The sequence below is a fragment of the Coregonus clupeaformis genome, unplaced genomic scaffold, assembly GCF_020615455.1.
Source record: "Coregonus clupeaformis isolate EN_2021a unplaced genomic scaffold, ASM2061545v1 scaf0219, whole genome shotgun sequence".
Classification (NCBI taxonomy): Eukaryota; Metazoa; Chordata; class Actinopteri; order Salmoniformes; family Salmonidae; genus Coregonus; species Coregonus clupeaformis.
In genome coordinates this window covers 112,853-127,043 of record NW_025533674.1, presented here as the reverse complement: position 1 = coordinate 127,043, position 14,191 = coordinate 112,853, and the positions used below count along the sequence as shown (strand labels likewise).

General features: G+C 47.4%; 1 protein-coding gene across 5 annotated transcripts in view; it reads left to right on the top strand.

Annotated features, from left to right (window-relative positions):
* Positions 1 to 14,191, top strand: part of LOC121555675 (syntaxin-1A) — a 174,401-nt gene that overhangs the window by 96,229 nt on the left and 63,981 nt on the right. For all 5 annotated transcript variants that reach the window (XR_005997979.2, XR_005997978.2, XM_041869500.2 and 2 more), the window contains exon 4: positions 12,711 to 12,785. Coding sequence is in view for 3 of the 5 variants with exons in the window: in XM_041869500.2 (XP_041725434.1) it covers positions 12,711 to 12,785 (75 nt within the window). In the remaining 2 variants the exon portion in view is untranslated. The remainder of the gene's footprint in view (positions 1 to 12,710; positions 12,786 to 14,191) is intronic.

Below are 14,191 nucleotides of genomic sequence, written 5' to 3'. Positions count from 1 at the left end.
TGTTTTTCAATTATTCGAATTATTATATATTTTCCCAAAAGGTATCAGAATCGCCCTTTTGGAACAATATATTAACAAACTCAAGCGCTCCCAAAACAATCATCAATTTAATCCCAGGAATTATTTTGCAAAAGTTATTATTGTCTTTCAGGTACTCGAGCTATTATATATTTTCCCAAAAGGTATCAGAATCGCCCTTTTGGAAGAATATATTAGCAAACTCGAGCGCTCCTAAAATAATTATCAATTTAATTTTAGGAATTATTTAGCAAAAGTTATTATTGTTTTTCAGGTATTCAAGTTATTATATATTTCCCCAAAAGGTATCAGAATCGCCCTTTTGGAAGAATATATTAGCAAACTCGAGCGCTCCTAAAATAATTATCAATTTCATTTTAGGAATTATTTAGCAAAAGTTATTATTGTTTTTCAGGTATTCGAGTTATTATATATTTTCCCAAAAGGTATCAGAATCGCCCTTTTGGAAGAATATATTAGCAAACTCGAGCACTCCTAAAATAATTATCAATTTAATTTTAGGAATTTAGGAAATACCAACACCACAAGAGGGAAAAAGTACAAGTCAGCTTTTAGCGCAGCGGCTGCATAACAGGCAAAATAGGACTCGGTGGTCCTCTTAAAAGTTATCAACTAGTTAGTCTCATGAAACGGCCAATCTTACACAACATTCAGGTTAACATTTCAACAATTACATTTTTCATTACATATCAGCATCAACACACGAATTCAGTTTGAGTTCCTCACAGTACATCTAGTTGAGTGCCAAGTCAACCATTGCCCGACTATCTGAACTTGTATTTTTATTTTATTTTATTGATTCTCCTCAAGGAGACTCCCAGTCGTTTAAACCATTCAACTGGCGTCTAGTCGGGAGAACCTTTTCTGGACTTGGATTCTCAAGGAATTAACTCAACCCGACTATCTGAATCTTTTTATCAAGTCACCAGATCCTTCTCTTGTGGATCAAATAAAAGGGTCCATCTCTTGTGAACCAAACCTCTGTAATAGGCTCCTCACTAGAGAGCCACACTTCAACAGAAAATAAAAGTCGGTCCTTCTCTTGTGAACCACTGTAACTAGACTTCTTCTCTTAGAGTCACATTTCAACAGTAAAAACCTAAGATTTATCAGCATCAACAGCAAAAATAAAAGGGTCCTTCTCTCGTGAACCACAACCTCTGTAACTAGACTCCTCCCCTAGAGAGTCACATTTCAACAGTAAAAACCCTAAAGAATTCAGATATCTTTACATATATGCCTTTTGAGTCATAATAGATATGTTATAAATTTAACAGTAATCCATACTCACGCTCAGTACTACTGATCTTAATTTGGTTTATCCTACAATACAATATGCAGATTTTGTTTTAACAGGTTCTGCTTACCTTTGTATTGACGTCCGTTTAGATCAGTTTCCTGAGGCGAGCTGGATTCCCGGCTGCTCCTGCGAACAGGTCACCCGTCCTTTCTGATCCGTCTCTTACTTGTCTCCTGTCTCTATCAACTTTTATGGACCGAATTCAGAGTTAGAAAACCATCCTCTGCTACCAATTTTGTTGATGATCACAAGTTTACTGGAGAACGGAGACCAAGTAGAGACTTTCGGACAAGGTGGATAATTGTATAATATAAGGCAGTTTATTCAGAGGTAAAGATATCTGTAAATAGCGTGCACGGACCCGTTCGTCAATCTCGTAGGGAGATATCTGAGAGAGCCCCTAAACATTGTGTGCTGACATTTTATACAATAAAATGAAGTAGGTTGATTCTAGTAGTTCTGATCTTCTGATTGGTCCTGATGAGTTGGGCGAGGTCACCTCCAGGCTAGTGTCACTGTTGCATTGGCTCTGAGTCGGGTTCTCTGTCTTCAGATGTTCAGCCTAAGAGAAGGGGGTTTTTGTGTGTGTGTGTGTGTGTGTGTGTGTGTGTGTGTGTGTGTGTGTGTATGTGTGTGTGTGTGTGTATGTGTGTGTATGTGTGTGTGTGTGTGTATGTGTGTATGTGTGTGTGTGTGTGTGTGTGTGTGTGTGTGTGTGTGTGTTTAACAATGATGATGTGTGTGTGTGTGTGTATGTGTGGGTGTGTGTGTGTGTGTGTGTGTGTGTGTGTGTGTGTGTGTGTGTGTGTGTCCTCAGAGCAAGAACTCGTGAGTTGGAAGAACTGAGAGACCTATGGCGTGGGTGTTGTCCTTAGCCACCTGCTGATAAGGCTGACAAGATAGAAGTCTTTTGTGCATTGTATTAAATACAAAGGCCCAACACAAGATGGGTCATGCACAAGATTTTAGTCAGACCAAGCTATAACATTATATATTTACTACGACATGTCCAAGGATATCATTGCGTTTGTACGTGATCCTCTCACAGTCCGCCCAGGTGGAGAATTCTCCTCCCTTGCTAAGAAAACGATGCCCTCGCTGGATGAGGCCGCAATTCAAATGGAGCTGATTTAATTCCAGACATCGAGCCAAATCAGAGATGCGCTCAGAGGAGTGCCGAGTCCTTGTGTGCGTTTTGGGTGGCACAATAAAGAAACTTGCATTTTGTTTTGATCGACTTACACCTGCGAGTCCTCATTTTCCTCTATGAACGCAATATAGACTCACGACAGGAACCGGCTTTCACATAAGTCAATCGAGGACTGCCTGCATATTAAAATCACATTCATCTCACCCGACATCCACAAGATCGCGACTTTTCCCATTGAGTAAGTAAATTAGTGGCCTATATGACTGTATTTAAGGTAATGCTAACATTATTGTTAGTGCTTATCCAGGGATATTTAGGTCTCAAGCTGACAGTATTTTCTGTTTGTTCTGTCGTTACAAGAGCAGGCTATCCCGAGACTCCCAATACAGACATTCAGATATCGCCTTTTTTCTTTTTCTTTAAATGATTGTTTTATGTAGGATGCTACAATTCTGACCAGTTGCAATTGTAAGTAGGCCTAATTTAAAAAAAATCCATCTTCTTTTTTTCTTGTGAAAGATACCTCAGCCAGTGAAGTTATTTTATATAGGCCTAGGCTCGGAGGAAATAGACTCCAATTAAGCCCTCTTGTTGTTTGTGAAGTTAAATTAAAGTGAAGATTATTGTTGAGCTAAATTACTCGACTGGTGTAGGTTTTCTCCATCTGTTGCTGGGTGCCACTTGCATAACAAGTTAGCTATATTTTCAGCACCACGAAGCTGCCTGTTTATTAGTTGACTGTCTCCTGCGTTCTCTCTCCTCATTAATACAATTAAAATGTAATTTTTGAATTATTTAGGTGGGGTAACTTCCTTCTTGGGACATTGCATTTGGGACTTTTTGCATCTTGGGTCCGAGATTTGTATTATTTAAAAAAATATTCATAATTCATTTGGGGGGCTTTGGGGGGCCAAATAATATTGCTGGCGGGCCAGATTTGGCCGCCATTTGGGGAACCCCTCCATAGTCTCTTGTCAGCCTCTTGCAGTCTCTATTGCACCCATAGCCTCTTGCAGCTTATGATGTCACTCACCCTGTCACAGTTCCCTCAGCCAGAACCCAAAAGCAGACCAGGACAAGGAGAGTAGAACGAAAGTGAGGGTTTATTCGGATACAAACAAAAGGTGCAGAATATTCCAGGGACAGAGCGGGCGGCGTGGATGAGTAGTTGGGGGTGCAGTGCAAGGTCCAGTGATGGCTCGGCAGCCGCCGACCATCAGGCAGAGGTGGGGTGAAGGTTCCGGACGTGTGACTGCAGGTGAAACAAAAACGGAGGTAAGGACACAAAACTCAACAAAGTACAAAACAACAAAACTCACGCTAGATACTCTAACTGATACGCAGATACACCTACTGTTCATGGCTAACGATCCGGCAGGAACTGGATGTTGGGCCAGAGCCTAAGAAAGGTGCTGATTAGGCCCAGGTGTGCAGATTGCTAATGGGAAGCAGGTGCGGAAACCAGAGCGCTCCCCGGAGCGTTCCCGAACCCTCGGGAAACTGGAGATTACGACCAGGACCCGACTCAGACAGCCGGGATCGTTACAGTACCCCCTCCGACGAACGCCACCGGGCGGACTCCCCGGAGCGCCAGGATGGAGGCGGTAAAAGTCCCTGATGAGATCCGCATCTAGGACCTGTCGCCGCGGAATCCAACTCCTCTCTTCAGGACCATACCCCTCCCAGTCCACGAGATACTGGAAACCCCGGCCCCGCCGTCTGGAATCCATAATGCGACGCACCGTGTAGGCAGGACCACCTCCGATCATCCGAGGAGGAGGAGGGGGAGGCGGAGGAGGCAACAGAGGACTGAGGAAGACAGGCTTGAGGCAGGAGACATGAAAGGTGGGATGGACTCTGAGCGTCCTCGGTAGTTTGAGTCGCACTGCCACTGGATTGATCACCTTCTCCACCACAAACGGACCAATAAACCTGGGTAACAACTTCCTAGACTCAGTCCGTAACGGAAGATCCCGTGTGGCCAACCAAACCCTATCTCCGATGGTATAGGTGGGAGCGGGGGTCCGGCGACGATTCGCCTGGAGCTGATACCGGTCCGAACCTCTAAGGAGTGCCTTTCTGGCCCGATGCCAGGTCCGGTGGCAACGACGAATATGGGCCTGAACAGAAGGCACAGAGAGCTCCTTCTCCTGAGAAGGGAACAGGGGAGGTTGGTAGCCATACAGGCACTGGAAGGGAGACATCCCAGTGGCAGATGTAGGGAGAGTATTGTGGGCATACTCAACCCAAGGCAACTGAGAGGCCCAGGAGGTGGGGTTGGAAGAGACCAGACAGCGTAGCGTGGATTCCATCTTCTGGTTGGCTCTCTCCGCCTGACCATTGGATTGGGGGTGAAAACCAGATGTGAGACTGACTGTAGCTCCAATGGCCAAACAGAAGGACTTCCAGACAGCAGAGGTAAACTGAGGGCCACGGTCGGAAACGATATCACTGGGCAAACCGTGGACCCTGAAAACCTCCCTGACCAGGATCTCGGACGTCTCCGAGGCAGAGGAAGCTTGGCAATAGGCACAAAGTGGGCGAACTTGCTGAACCTGTCCACGATAGTCAGAACGACCGTGTTCCCCTCAGAAGCGGGCAACCCCGTGACGAAGTCCAGGGCCAGATGCGACCATGGACGCCGGGGAATAGGAAGGGGGGTGAAGTAGTCCAGAGCTGGGCCGATTGGTACTCTTATTCTGCGCACACACTGGACAGGCAGCCACAAAACCCCGAGTATCCTCGGCCATGGCAGGCCACCAAAAACGTCTGCGAAGAAACGCCATTGTCCGAGCCACGCCAGGGTGACAAGCCATCTTACTGGCGTGGGACCATTTGAGAACAGCAGGACGAACCGACTCAGGCACAAACAACCGACCGGGTGGACCGTTACCGGGACCGGGCTGAGTCCGAAGGGCCGCCAGCACCTCCTCCTCAATCCTCCACCTAACTGCTCCCACGACGCAGTTCCGGGGGAGAATTGTCTCGGTCTTGGACCCACTCTCCTCCGTCTTGGAGAACATCCGGGACAAGGCGTCCGCCTTGCCGTTCTTAGATCCAGGTCGGAACGTCAGGACAAACTTGAATCGTCCGAAAAACAACGCCCACCTGGCCTGACCGGGAGTTGAGACGTTTAGCCGATTGCACGTAAGCAAGATTCTTGTGGTCAGTCCAGACAATAAACGGTTGCTCCGCCCCCTCCAACCAGTGGCGCCACTCCTCCAAGGCAAGTTTCACCGCGAGAAGCTCCCCGGTTACCCACATCGTAATTCCTCTCCGCAGGCGAAAGGCGACGAGAGTAGTAGGCGCAGGGATGGAGTTTACTGTCCGTGGAGCATCGCTGCGACAGGATGGCGCCAACTCCCACATCAGACGCGTCCACTTCAACGACGAACTGGCGGGCCGTGTCCGGTTGAGAGAGAATCGGTGCGTTGGTGAATCGCCTCTTCAAATCCAGAAACGCTCGATCCGCCTCCGGATTCCACTTGAAGGTCCTGATGCTGGAAGTCAAGGCAGTTAATGGAGCGGCCACACGGCTGTAATCCCCGGATGAATCTGCGGTAGAAATTCGCAAACCCCAAAAATCTCTGGAGTTGCAATCTCGTACCGGGCTGGGCCCATTCCAGAACCGCTCTAACCTTCTCCTGATCCATCCTAATCTCACCCCTGGAGATTATGTACCCGAGAAAGGATGTAGTGTGGGCGTGAAACTCGCACTTCTCGGCCTTCACGAACAGGCGATTCTCCAACAATCGCTGCAGAACCTGCCGGACATGCTGGACGTGGTCGGAAGGTTCCTTCGAGAAGATCAGAATGTCATCCAGGTAAACAAACACGAAGAGACCGATCATATCTCTCAGGACGTCGTTCACCATACTCTGGAATACCGCTGGAGCATTGGTCAGTCCAAACGGCATCACCTGATACTCGGTGACCCATCGGTGTATTGAAACCCGTCAACCACTCGTCCCCCTCTCTGATCCGGACCAGGTGATACGCATTGCGTAGGTCTAGCTTGGTGAACACCGTAGCACCCTGTAAGGAGTCGAAGGCAGAACTCATCAAGGGCAGGGGATACTTGTTCTTGACCGTGATGTCATTCAACCCCCGATAGTCAATACACGGTCGAAGAGAGCCATCCTTCTTTCCCACAAAGAAGAAACCTGCCCCCCAGGGGTGATGACGAGGGACGAACGAGACCAGCAGCTAGGGACTCCTTGATGTAGGTCTCCAACGCCTCACGTTCAGGTCGGGAGATACTGTATAACCTTCCCTTGGGGTAGACAGCTCCAGGAACCAGGTTGATGGCACAATCATATGGTCGGTGGGGCGGAAGTGACAGAGCCTTCTGCTTACTGAAAACTTCCCCCAAATCGTGATATGTCTCGGGAACCAGGGACAAATCTGGGGGTTTAGCCTCAATCACCTGACTGGGAACCGAATGGGGGCAGGCAGTCTTGAGACAGTTAGCATGACAATCAAGGCTCCAACTCGTTACCTTGCCCGTCACCCAATCGAACGTGGGATTGTGTTCCTTCAGCCAGGGGGTATCCAAGGACCAGAGGAACATGGGAAGACGGCAGAATGAAAAAATGAAATCATCTCAGAATGATTCCCCGACAACCGCATCTTAACCGGTTCAGTCCTCATCGTGATACGTGCCAGACTACTGCCGTTCAGAGTGGTCGCTTCAATGGCTTCCGGCAATTGCTCCTTGGAAAGCCCCAGCTGTTCCACCAACTCGGCATCAAGAAAGCTTCCATCGGCACCTGAATCGATAAAAGCGTTAAGCGCTAAGCTCTGATTCCTGTTCACAAGGGTAGCCGGGAAGCGGGGTCTGACAGAGGTACTGAGAGGTTGAAACTGGCTCGCTAAAAGTCCTCCCAACTTTAGCGAGCCGGGCAGTTGACGACCGCCGGGAACAAGTGGAGATGTAATGTCCCGAGCGACCACAGTAGAGGCAGCAGTTGGTCTTACGTCTATGTTGACGCTCCTCCTTGGTTAACCCGTGCCGCCCCACTTGCATGGGTTCAGAATCGGGAGAGAGGTCCTCTCCACTAATCCTTAGTGGTGGAGAATGATCGACGTGTTCTGGTCCACCACCCGACCCGACTGGGAACTGAGAAGCTGATCGATTGGACGGACCCCATTGCTTCTCCCTCCTTCGCTCTCGGACTCGATTATCCACCCGAATAGACAAGGCTACCAAGCTGTCCAGGTCACTAGGCTCCGGATAGGAGATCAACTCATCCTTGAGCTGCTCCGACAGGCCCTGGTAAAAGGCCGCTTGCAAAGACTCCTCGTTCCACCCACTCTCCACAGCCAACGTCTTGAACTCGATCACGAAGTCGGCCACGCTGCGAGTTCCTTGGTGAAGAGAAAACAGACGCCTAGCTGCGTCCCTCCCTCGGACGGAATGGTCGAAGAGCTTCCTCATCTCGGCCGTGAACCCCTGGTATGAAGCCATGCAGGGATCCTGTCGTTCCCAAACGGCTGAAGCCCACTCCAGCGCTCGACCACGCAGCAACTCAATCAAAAAGGCTATCCTAGCCTTGTCAGTGGCATAAGAGTAGGGCTGTAGATCGAACACTAATCCACACTGCATAAGGAAGGAACGGCATCTTCCCAGATCCCCCTCATATTTCTCCGGCGTCGGAACCTTGGGCTCACGGAGGGACACCACTTCAGAAGCGGCAGGCGAGATGGGTGGAACCGGTAGTGGGTCCTCCACCGGACACTGGCGTTGGTTCTGGACCTCCATCAGGCCGGTAGACAGGTTCCGAACTGACAACGCGATCTCCTGTAGTACCGTGCTATGATGGCCCAACATCTTCTCCTGCTGGGTAATGGCATGGCGAACGGAGTCCAGGTCCGCTGGGTTCATAATTGGCCGGATCGTTCTGTCACAGTTCCCTCAGCCAGAACCCAAAAGCAGACCAGGACAAGGAGAGTAGAACGAAAGTGAGGGTTTATTCGGATACAAACAAAAGGTGCAGAATATTCCAGGGACAGAGCGGGCGGCGTGGATGAGTAGTTGGGGGTGCAGTGCAAGGTCCAGTGATGGCTCGGCAGCCGCCGACCATCAGGCAGAGGTGGGGTGAAGGTTCCGGACGTGTGACTGCAGGTGAAACAAAAACGGAGGTAAGGACACAAAACTCAACAAAGTACAAAACAACAAAACTCACGCTAGATACTCTAACTGATACGCAGATACACCTACTGTTCATGGCTAACGATCCGGCAGGAACTGGATGTTGGGCCAGAGCCTAAGAAAGGTGCTGATTAGGCCCAGGTGTGCAGATTGCTAATGGGAAGCAGGTGCGGAAACCAGAGCGCTCCCCGGAGCGTTCCCGAACCCTCGGGAAACTGGAGATTACGACCAGGACCCGACTCAGACAGCCGGGATCGTTACACACCCCCACACTCTATGAGACACAAATCAGTTTGATGTGACTTTGTCTCATTAGTTGGTGTCAGTCAAAACTATCTTCATAAATAATCTGTTTGTATATTTTTGTGTTATAGTTTTTATAGTTATTGGTGTAAAAGAGGAGGTTTTTTGGAGTGTGTTGGTGTGTGATTGGAATGGGACCCGTTATGTGTGTGTTGGTGTAACAAGAAGATAAAGTGTGTGTGTGTGTGTGTGTGATGGTGTGCCAAGAAGATAAGTATGGTGTGTGTGAGAGCCAGGAGTTGAGTCAAACATAATTAGGACTGGGCTGTGATGACAGAGACAGTCTAACCAGCTGAGCTCTGAGCTACCTGCTGTTGGCGTTGAGAGGACGGTGATTCTCAGGCAGAAACATGTCATCACATATTGTAGGACTCTGAACTACAACCATCTGTTATAGAGACTACTTTAGGCTGTCGTAAGCCTGACTTAACAGAACACTCTTGTCATAGAGCTGTCGTAAGCCTGACTTAACAGAACACTCTGTTATAGAGACTACTTTAGGCTGTCGTAAGCCTGACTTAACAGAACACTCTGTTATAGAGACTACTTTAGGCTGTCGTAAGCCTGACTTAACAGAACGCTCTGTTATAGAGACTACTTTAGGCTGTCGTAAGCCTGACTTAACAGAACGCTCTGTCATAGAGCTGTTGTAAGCCTAACTTAACAGAACGCTCTTGTCATAGAGCTGTCGTAAGCCTGACTTAACAGAACACTCTGTTATAGAGACTACTTTAGGCTGTCGTAAGCCTGACTTAACAGAACACTCTGTCATAGAGCTTTCGTAAGCCTGACTTAACAGAACGCTCTTGTCATAGAGCTGTCGTAAGCCTGACTTAACAGAACACTCTGTTATAGAGACTACTTTAGGCTGTCGTAAGCCTGACTTAACAGAACACTCTGTTATAGAGACTACTTTAGGCTGTCGTAAGCCTGACTTAACAGAACGCTCTGTCATAGAGCTGTCGTAAGCCTGACTTAACAGAACGCTCTTGTCATAGAGCTGTCGTAAGCCTGACTTAACAGAACACTCTGTTATAGAGACTACTTTAGGCTGTCGTAAGCCTGACTTAACAGAACACTCTGTTATAGAGACTACTTTAGGCTGTCGTAAGCCTGACTTAACAGAACGCTCTGTCATAGAGCTGTCGTAAGCCTGACTTAACATAACTTTCTGTTATAGAGACTACTTTTGGCTGTCATAAGCCTCTCTGTCATGAAGCCTACTTTATCCGGTAATAAGCGTTTTACATAAACAAAACATCAAGGTATGCGTTGCTGTAACATGTATTATTGAACAGAACTTAGGAAATGCAACAACAAATATCAGTATATCACAAAATGATGATATACTGTAGTAAGACGCTGTTAGGGGAGTGAGACTCACAGTCGACAAGCTAGCATGTTGAGGCACAGTGTTGCTGTCACCAATACTCCCCCTCATCTCGTCACACCTCGACTGCGTCCCAAATGGAACCCTATTCCCTGTATAGTGAAGTAATTTTGTAGTGTACTACATAGGGAATAGGGTTCCATTTGGGATGCTGCATCTCTCCTCTGCCTTGTCATTCCATCTCTCCTCTCTTTCCCTCTCTGTCTGGTCTTGTGTCTTTCTAACAGTGCTTTCCCTAGGTGAGGCTGATGAATAAGGAGTAGTGCTGGCTAGAGCCAGAGCCATGTACAGTAAATATGGCTGATGAATAAGGAGTAGTGCTGGTTAGATCCAGAGCCATGTACAGTAAATATGGCTGATGAATAAGGAGTAGTGCTGGTTAGAGCCAGAGCCATGTACAGTAAATATGGCTGATGAATAAGGAGTAGTGCTGGTTAGAGCCAGAGCCATGTACAGTAAATATGGCTGATGAATAAGGAGTAGTGCTGGTTAGAGCCAGAGCCATGTACAGTAAATATTGCTGATGAATAAGGAGTAGTGCTGGTTAGATCCAGAGCCATGTACAGTAAATATGGCTGATGAATAAGGAGTAGTGCTGGTTAGAGCCAGAGCCATGTACAGTAAATATTGCTGATGAATAAGGAGTAGTGCTGGTTAGATCCAGAGCCATGTACAGTAAATATTGCTGATGAATAAGGAGTAGTGCTGGTTAGATCCAGAGCCATGTACAGTAAATATGGCTGATGAATAAGGAGTAGTGCTGGTTAGATCTGCTCCTTGTCTGTCTGGATTGATTGTGGAAGTGTAACAGGGTGACTGGGACGACCTGCCTTACTGACAAAAGTTTTTACATGTTTTATATGAAGCCTAGGCCTGCTGGTTCTATCAGTCTGAGATCTATCATCCGAGAGTCTGTTTGAGCTATTTCTTTCTGGACAAGCTGACCAATAGAATAGATCTTCTTTACTACTATCGGGGATAGTAGATTGACATAGGCTCATAGGCGGTGTAGCCATAAGGCTAGGGGAAGCTATTCAATTGCCAAAATGATATAGCCTAATTAGCCTACTCCTGTCTATACAGAAATAAATACAATCATTCAAAATAGGCCACTGAAGCCTATGTTCTGTATGTTCACTGACACACTCTCAGAGTTAAATGTACACCGTGGATTTTGCTTTGTGTGTGTTTGTGTGTGTGCGTACGTGTGTGCGTGTGTCACTGTGAATGTCATGCATGCGTCTGTGTCCAGCATCTCTCCAGTGTGAATGTCTGTCTAGTCCTGTCTGTCCCCCTACAGTTGACTGTGTGTTGATTCCTGTTTCCTGACTCCTGTTTACCAACAGGGTGTGATGGAGCAGCATTCCTGACTCCTGTTTACCAACATGGTGTGATGGAGCAGCATTCCTGACTCCTGTTTACCAACAGGGTGTGATGGAGCAGCATTCCTGACTCCTGTTTACCAACAGGGTGTGATGGAGCAGCATTCCTGACTCCTGTTTACCAACAGGGTGTGATGGAGCAGCATTCCTGACTCCTGTTTACCAACAGGGTGTGATGGAGCAGCATTCCTGACTCCTGTTTACCAACATGGTGTGATGGAGCAGCATTCCTGACTCCTGTTTACCAACAGGGTGTGATGGAGCAGCATTCCTGACTCCTGTTTACCAACATGGTGTGATGGAGCAGCATTCCTGACTCCTGTTTACCAACATGGTGTGATGGAGAAGCATTCCTGACTCCTGTTTACCAACAGGGTGTGATGGAGCAGCATTCCTGACTCCTGTTTACCAACAGGGTGTGATGGAGCAGCATTCCTGACTCCTGTTTACCAACATGGTGTGATGGAGAAGCATTCCTGACTCCTGTTTACCAACAGGGTGTGATGGAGAAGCATTCCTGACTCCTGTTTACCAACATGGTGTGATGGAGAAGCATTCCTGACTCCTGTTTACCAACAGGGTGTGATGGAGCAGCATTCCTGACTCCTGTTTACCAACATGGTGTGATGGAGAAGCATTCCTGACTCCTGTTTACCAACAGGGTGTGATGGAGCAGCATTCCTGACTCCTGTTTACCAACATGGTGTGATGGAGAAGCATTCCTGACTCCTGTTTACCAACATGGTGTGATGGAGAAGCATTCCTGACTTAGCACCCCTTCCTCTCCTCTCCTCTCCTCCACTTACCTCCATTATTACCCTTCTTTTCCTCTCCTTTCCTCATTTAGAATATGTTGTTTCTCTCATTCATTTATAATATGTTGTTTCTCTCATTCATTTAGAATATGTCAATCGATCTCTTCTCTCTCTCTCTCTCTCTCTCTCCTCTCCTCTCTTCTCTTCTCATGTCCTCTCCTCTCTTCTCTCTCTCCTCAGAGACGAAGGGGGACCTGGAAGATCTGATGACGGACATTAAGAAGTTGGCCAATAAAGTTCGCTCCAAACTAAAGAGTGAGTACACCAATATACTGCAGATTCTACCTGGCCCTAACCAATATACTACAGATTCTACCTGGCCCTAACCAATATACTACAGATTCTACCTGGCCCCACACCAATATACTACAGATTCTACCTGGCCCTAACCAATATACTACAGATTCTACCTGGCCCCACCCCAATATACTACAGATTCTACCTGGCCCTAACCAATATACTACAGATTCTACTTGGCCCTAACCAATATACTACAGATTCTACCTGGCACCACCCCAATATACTACAGATTCTACCTGGCCCCACCCCAATATACTGCAGATTCTACCTGGCCCTAACCAATATACTGCAGATTCTACCTGGCCTTAACCAATATATTGCAGATTCTACTTGGCCCCACCCCAATATACTGCAGAATCTACCTGGCCCCACCCCAATATACTACATATTCTACCTGGCCCTATCCAATATACTACAGATTCTACCTGGCCCCACCCCAATATACTACAGATTCTACCTGGCCCTAACCAATATACTACAGATTCTACCTGGCCCCACCCCAATATACTACAGATTCTACCTGGCCCTAACCAATATACTACAGATTCTACCTGGCCCCACCCCAATATACTACAGATTCTACCTGGCCCCACCCCAATATACTGCAGATTCTACCTGGCCCAACCCCAATATACTACAGATTCTACTTGGCCCTAACCAATATACTACAGATTCTACCTGGCCCCACCCCAATATACTGCAGATTCTACCTGGCCCCACCCCAATATACTACAGATTCTACCTGGCCCTAACCAATATACTACAGATTCTACTTGGCCCTAACCAATATACTGCAGATTCTACCTGGCACCACCCCAATATACTACAGATTCTACCTGGCCCTAACCAATATACTACAGATTCTACCTGGCACCACCCCAATATACTACAGATTCTACCTGGCCCCACCCCAATATACTGCAGATTCTACCTGGCCCTAACCAATATACTGCAGATTCTACCTGGCCTTAACCAATATATTGCAGATGCTACTTGGCCCCACCCCAATATACTGCAGAATCTACCTGGCCCCACCCCAATATACTACATATTCTACCTGGCCCTAACCAATATACTACAGATTCTACCTGGCCCCACCCCAATATACTACAGATTCTACCTGACCCTAACCAATATACTACAGATTCTACCTGGCCCCACCCCAATATACTACAGATTCTACCTGGCCCTAACCAATATAATGCAGATTCTACCTGGCCCTAACCAATATACTGCAGATTCTACCTGGCCCCCACCCCAATATACTACAGATTCTACCTGGCCCCACCCCAATATACTACAGATTCTACCTGGCCCTAACCAATATACTACAGATTCTACCTGGCCCCACCCCAATATAC